Source organism: Strix aluco, chromosome 17 (genome assembly GCF_031877795.1).
Source record: "Strix aluco isolate bStrAlu1 chromosome 17, bStrAlu1.hap1, whole genome shotgun sequence".
Taxonomy (NCBI): Eukaryota; Metazoa; Chordata; class Aves; order Strigiformes; family Strigidae; genus Strix; species Strix aluco.
Window position 1 is genome coordinate 16,018,925 of NC_133947.1, and position 6,612 is coordinate 16,025,536.

General features: G+C 46.8%; 1 protein-coding gene across 1 annotated transcript; it reads right to left on the minus strand.

Moving 5' to 3' along the window:
• On the minus strand, positions 1–6,141 carry EIF6 (eukaryotic translation initiation factor 6). The gene is made up of 6 exons (XM_074843385.1): positions 5,951–6,141; positions 5,782–5,867; positions 4,740–4,915; positions 3,286–3,462; positions 2,483–2,664; positions 1–1,243 (listed from the first exon to the last, which is right to left on the minus strand). Exons 1-6 carry the CDS (start codon positions 6,055–6,057, stop codon positions 1,234–1,236), a joined length of 738 nt encoding a protein of 245 aa, XP_074699486.1. The 5' UTR covers positions 6,058–6,141; the 3' UTR covers positions 1–1,233.
• Positions 6,142–6,612: the final 471 nt, after the last annotated feature.

Genomic DNA, 6,612 nt, shown 5'->3' on the forward strand with positions numbered 1-6,612 from the left:
GACAGTAAAACAAAAAAATGGAAGTTTATTTGATTTTTTACAAAGCCTGAAGCACCAGGGTCAAAAAAGAGCCCTGCCCACCCTGCCTTCAAGACAGCACTCCTCAAGAGAACCCAGCTGACAGTAATGCAGCCGTGTGGAAGCAAACGAGGAGCTTCCACATACCCTTAGGATGGGAAGTGGAGGCATTTCTATGCCTTCAGTACACCTTTAACGGGCAAGCAGAAGAAAAGCAACTGAAATGAGAGATCAGTGAGCAACAGCTCTGTTTAGAGCAAATTACTATCTTCTACCTGAAAGCAGTATCTACAGCTCCTTTTTGTCATCATCACTCCCTGGCAAAGGCAGAACTCTTACTCAGCAAGCTCCCAAATCTCTAACATCTGACTGAATGTTAGAACCATGTTACTTAACCGTTGTCTCCAAGATAACTCAAGATGAGGTGGGTTAAATGTTTTTTGATTTGCTGACTTCTAAGAGTTTCTAGCATAGGTGGCTAACTCCTGTAGAACAAATTTAAGCCCACTGGCCACAGCATGCTTTTCTAAGCTCTCTCTTGCAGATGCCTCAGAAGCAGCACAAATACCACTGTTCCAGAGGCAGTCACACAATGTTGCTGTTAGAAGCCCCTGGACTGACTTTGAGAAACTCCAATTTTAATCAGAGAGAATTGCTTCAGAATCATGGGCCCTGTGGGAACAGCTGCAAGTCAGGGCCAGAGAGCAGGTGATGACTTCTGAATTATTTTGTGGCAAGTAAACTACTATATTTTTGGTATTGGACATACAAGGGGCTCTCAAGTCTTCCTGAAACACCACTCTTTAACAAGAGTGTGGAAAGGGCAGTGCCAAACAGACTGCTGTGCAGCAGAACACCAATGCATTATTTAAGGCAAAATAATCTCTAGTCATTAATATTCAAGAGCCAGAAGAGTAAATACTGTGAACTAATTTGAGGGGCTCAGTCACCATCACAAAACAAGAAAGCACAGCCGAAAAAACAGAAAATGTCAGCAAAGGGATAGAGAGCATTCCTTATTTGTAACTTGGGTATGTTATTTGTCAGTTTTTGTAATAGTACTTAGTTTACAAAACACAGAAAGTTGGTTTTGTAGCCTCTTCCTTGGGGCAGGCCTGCAGAAACAACATCAGAAGGTCTAGATGTCTGTAATCCAAAGTGCAGCTTGACACTTCACTCCTTAGGAGCTTTCTGGAAAGTAGGAACCAACACTGCTCATGTCAAGCTAAAAAGACAAAACAGAAAGGAGATTTAGCAGACGAGTGCCAGAGAGTGCAGAAGGTATTTCAAAACACCAGTACTGTCAGTTCTCAACCACCAATTACAAAGGCCCAGTAGAAATTTCCCTTCCTAGAATATACATGTCTATGAAAAGAGGGAAGCAGACCCGACAGCTGCCAACAGCCAGTCACGAGAACACACTTGTCAAGCTGGCAAAGGCAAAATGTACACTCAGCCTGGCCTGGGTAGTTATCAAAAGCTCAGAGCAAGTTTAATTATGGCTCTGTTACGCTCAGAGGCATCAAGCCTTTACACAGGAACTGAAAAAAGGCAGCAAAGAACTGTCTCAAAGGGTTCTTCATTCCAGAAATTGTTTCTCCCATGCCATAAACCATTCCCATACGAATGAGATAACTGAGAAGTCAGCCACTAAGTTACAATGGCCTAGGTAGCTCAACACACCCCTAGCACTGCAGCAACGATGCTGAGAGTTGTAATCAGATGAAAGCCCAAATGAAGTTTGCATAGGACGTTCATCTACGTGTATGCCTAAACCTTGTAAAGAAATGGGCATACATTAATGAATGGGGAAGGTCCTACATCACTGCCACTCCAGGCAGAGAACAAGAAAACCTGCCTCCCATTAAAAGTCAATTAGGACAAAGCCTTTGACAAAAAGGCTTAAAAAAAAAAAAAAAATAAAATAAGGCAGCAGCCTTAAATTAAAAAGATTTAAGGCAGCAGCTGACAAGCTCCAAAGTCTTTTTGGCTCCAGAAATGGTTGTAGCAGGCATTTGGAATAATAATTTTATGGGTTACAACAATCAAAATCCAAGATGTCAAGCAAAGTCATTGGCATTTTAACTTTTAAAACAAGATTTGTTTAAAAAAATCTATTCATGTCATAGCTAAGCACTGACCAGCTAGGGAAAAGAAGTATCTGAAAGCTGAAATGGATACTATTTCTCACAAAAAGTATTATAACAGCAACAAAACCCCTTACACTTTCCATACAGGACTAAGCAGGCTCATCGTCTACAAGGAAACAAACCCTTCTGCAACGAAGTAATCGCTGTCAGTAACCCAGCGAAAGGAAAGAGGAAGTAAAAAAAAAAAAAAACAAACAAAAAACCCACACCTAAAAATTTAAGAAAAAGATAAATCAACTGTGAAAACAGCTACTTTTATAGTAAAATCTTGCCTGGTTTGATCCTGACTGTACACAGACCTGGATCCTCCTTACCTGTCAATCAAGGAATCCCTCATGTTGGTAGCAATGGTACTTGGCTGAGCTTCGTTCAGCCTGAAGATGCTCTCGATGACGGAGAGCTCCGTGCTGGTTGTGTCCAGCCCACAGAAGGCACACCAGTCATTTACAACCATTCCTGCTGCAATCACCTCGCTGCCACGATTCACCGTTCCAGCCTAGCAAAAACAAAGTGGGAAGAGTTAACAGGGCACGCTGACAGCAACACATTTTGTTACGCATCCTTACTACAAGTCTTTAGTGGAGGGCCTCAACTCAACACTCCTGAAAAGATTAGAGCTTCTGCCATCAACAAAGGTGTAAAGACTTCAGATGAAAAGATAAAAAGGACAGACTTCAATCTCTGGAGAGAAAAGTGTGTGACACTCAGTGAAATGAAATCTAACAAGTAGGAAGCATAAAGGCACAGCAATTGTGAAATTCACAAATCCAATTAGGCAGGCACAGGATTTTATTACTTAATTTTTTTAAACACTGCCTTTGGCCAAATGACAGACAATTCACATTCTGTATGAATCAATCAGTACAACTTGTGTAGTCGCAGCAGAGCAATGTTTTAGAATCGAACTAGAAGCGCTAAGCAGCTTATTCAGACTCAGAAAAGACAGGGAAAATGTCTCATAAGATTTGTGCCATTCAAGGCTTCTCCTCATCTCCCACTTGGAACAGCTCTGCAGAAAAAACAGTGTCTAGGAGCCCACGAGATGCAGAAACATTAAAACTGAGAACTGGGTTGGAAAGGAGCGGCAAGAGAAAACAGAAACCCACAAATGCCTTACCACGAGTGGGACCTGAAGCAACGAAGACAGTTCATCCTGATCATCAATTGAAGTTTTGGGGTGGACAATTCCTCCTTGATTACTAAAAACACAGTAACTTCCTACCAGCACCTGATCTGCTACCGTTTGTCTGAAAACCTCGACCTTCAGTACATCCGCCAGGATCTCTTCCGTCTCCTGCAAACAGAATGAGAGGATGAAGTCCTCAGCAAAATGGTATCATAGAATTTGAAGTCAGGCTATTCCTGCACACAACCATCAGCTGGGATCCTCCCCTTTGAAAGCCTGCCCACGCTTTCACCATCCAGTGCAATCCAATCACTATACAACACTTACTCAACCTCTAGACTCCAGCTGTTCCCAGTTACCTGTGCATACTGAGCTGGGCACTCTGACTGAACACCCCACCCGGCCTTTCCTGAGGAATGCTCTTCCTCCTCCCCCGGAGGATGCTGGCAGTACATCGGCTGGGTCAGTGCCTGCTCCCTAGCACCCCCTGGGAACCCGTCCTCTTGTCCCAGACCACCGGGACAAAACTGCCTTATCCTCTGCAGAACTCTACAAACTTCCTTCCCCACCACGTTTCCACTGTGAATTATTTTGATTTCTCCCTCTCTGTCCATCTTGCCTTACTTCTTACACTATGCAAAACGTAATATGCTGCAAAGACCACTACCTTTCCCCATCTCCCTTTTTTTTTTTCTTTGCACACCAAGTCCCATTTCTTCATCACCTTTAGCACAAACTGAAAGCAAACACTGTAAGGACCTTCACTACCTGTAGCCACACAACACACCTCTCTCTCATACGAAGATATCAGTTCTCAAACATAAAGGAGAAGAAGCTCTGCCCTTATTTTAAAGTTTCATACAAGAATCTTCATTTTTCTTTCACCCCTCTGTAACCATGCACACCACCACCACATCCACGGCCTCTTTCAACTATTACAAATTCCAGCTAGCTCAGCAGTAGCTTGTAACTACTACTGTAGTCCTGACTAAACTCTTCTTTACGCTCTCTTTATTACACACATGCACACTCTCTTTAATTCATTCAATCTAACACATGCAAAGCAAATTGCACCCAACAATATACTTCTGTATTCCACTCCCTCCCTTCTACAAGAGCATTCACTACAGCATGCTGAACAAGAGGGCTCACGCTATATTGGGGCAGGGTCCACACCCACAAATAAAGACAAATACAGGAAAAGAGGCAGATCAACTGAAACCAAGTTAGAAGTCCAAAACCCAATTCTGAGACTTCTCTCTTCAGAAGAAAGGAAACATGAGGCAGCACAGCCTCCTACATGATGTTAGCTCAGCTGTTAGCATAGGTCTTCTGATCCCCATGCTACATACAGCAACCCTCAACAACTACAAACCCAAACTGCAGCTTGGCAATCATTTCACATGCATCCACCGGGAATTCAGAAGTATTATAGAGCCATGTACCCTGTCAAGATCTGGATGAACAAGAGCTACATAGTCATTGCAGGTAGTGACATTGCCCAGCGCCGAGAGACGCTCTTCTACTCGTTGAATTCGTACAGAATCTGGAAGACTATTGCGGATATGTTGAAGCTCCTGGTCTGTTGTACTGCTTGGGACCAACAATCCATGTCTGTTTCCTAAAGTGACATTAAAAAAAAAGATAAAAGACAAAAAAATGTTTCCACAGGGCTTCCTACTTTCCTGATGTTCATATAATAGCTTGAATTGTCCTTGCCCTGTCCACTCCTCCCAGGCCCAGAATTCAGCCCAAGAGAAAGAACGTTATGATTTAAAAATAACACAGCACCACAGGTAAGGGAAAACCAGGATGAAGCACACTTATCTCAGAGCAGAAATGGGTGAATGGCACTATCTTTAATCAATTTTCTTTATCAACAAAACTAAAGGAAGACCAAGGTTCTCAGTGAAACACTTTGACTAGGAATTTTCCCTATAGATGCCAATTACCCCACAAAACACACAGATGCTGCTTGTTTGTGTTATTTTACTGTGGTGAAGCTGTAAGACAGGATGGACAAAAACATTCTTTTCACAGAAACAAAACCCAAGGAAGAAGTTCGTCTGCCTGAATAGGGTCTCACTAGCCTGAGACAGATGAAAGACTTTTCTTTGACTTTCACATTTGTTAATGCCTCCCCCTCCCCAGGCTCTGCCCTCCACTGAACCATTAACCTTAAGAAAAACAGAATTCCTCCCAGTTTACCAGAAAGCCGACTTACACGTGTCTTTAGCCCATCTTCAGACCCCGAGAGGCAAACACTCCTCACTACCCCAGCTCTTTAAGCTTTAGTTTTTCTGCTTTCGTTCCTTCTCTTCACACACTTGAAGCGTTGAAATAAAAACTCTGAGGATGAGGGGTGCTGCCCGTTGGACTCCCCGCCACGGGATGTCACAGCGTGCACCAACCCATCACGGGATCCCTCCCGGGCTCCCCTCACCCCGGGGGTGCGCTCCGGGGGCGAAGGGCCGCCCCGACACCTACCCACACACATTCTGCCGATGATGCGGCAGCCGGCGATGGACGCGTGCACCACCGGGATGGTCCCGAAGAGCTCCCCCTCGAAGACGCTGCAAGGAGAAAGCGCCGTCAGGGCACTGCCGCGGGGCTCGCCGAGCGGCGGGGCCGGGCCGCGCCCTCGGGGCTCCCTCACCTGTAGAAGTTCTCGGAGCCGCCGATGGCCACGAGGCAGTAGGCGTTGGTGAGCTTGGCGAAGCAGCCCAACTCGTTGTTGTTCTCGAAGCTGGCGCGGACAGCCATGACCGGGCCGGGGACAGGCCGCACCGCGGGGCCGGGCCGGGCGGGCAACGGGCGCCGCAGTCTCTGCCCCACGCACGCGGCGCCGCCGCTTCCGCTTCCGGCGGGCGGGACGGGCGGGGCAGAGCGGCCCCGGCCGCGCCTGGGGGGGACAGCGCCCCCACCGCCCGGGAGGGCCGCTCGCCCCCGCCGCCGCCACCGCCGCCTTGAGGGGGCGCGCGGGAGCTGCCCCGGCGCCGGCCCCTCGTGACGGCAGCGCGTCACCGTGTCACCGTGTGCCGGGACCAGCACCGCAGGCTGAGGCCACCCGAGCGCCCGCACAGGCCGCCTGTACCTGAAGATGCCACCATGGGCCCAGGCCAGGCCGGCGCTGCCTGCGAGCACCTGGGGCCTGCAAATTGAGGCCTGTAACAAGTAGTGACAAGAGAAGCGTTCCATTGTACCTTCTGTGGGCATGCTGCATACACAGCTGAAGTCTCAAAGGGGGAAATATTAAGAAATTCGTTTACCAATATTTAACTTAGCGTTTAACTAAGCATGTCCAGCGAAGAGCAACGG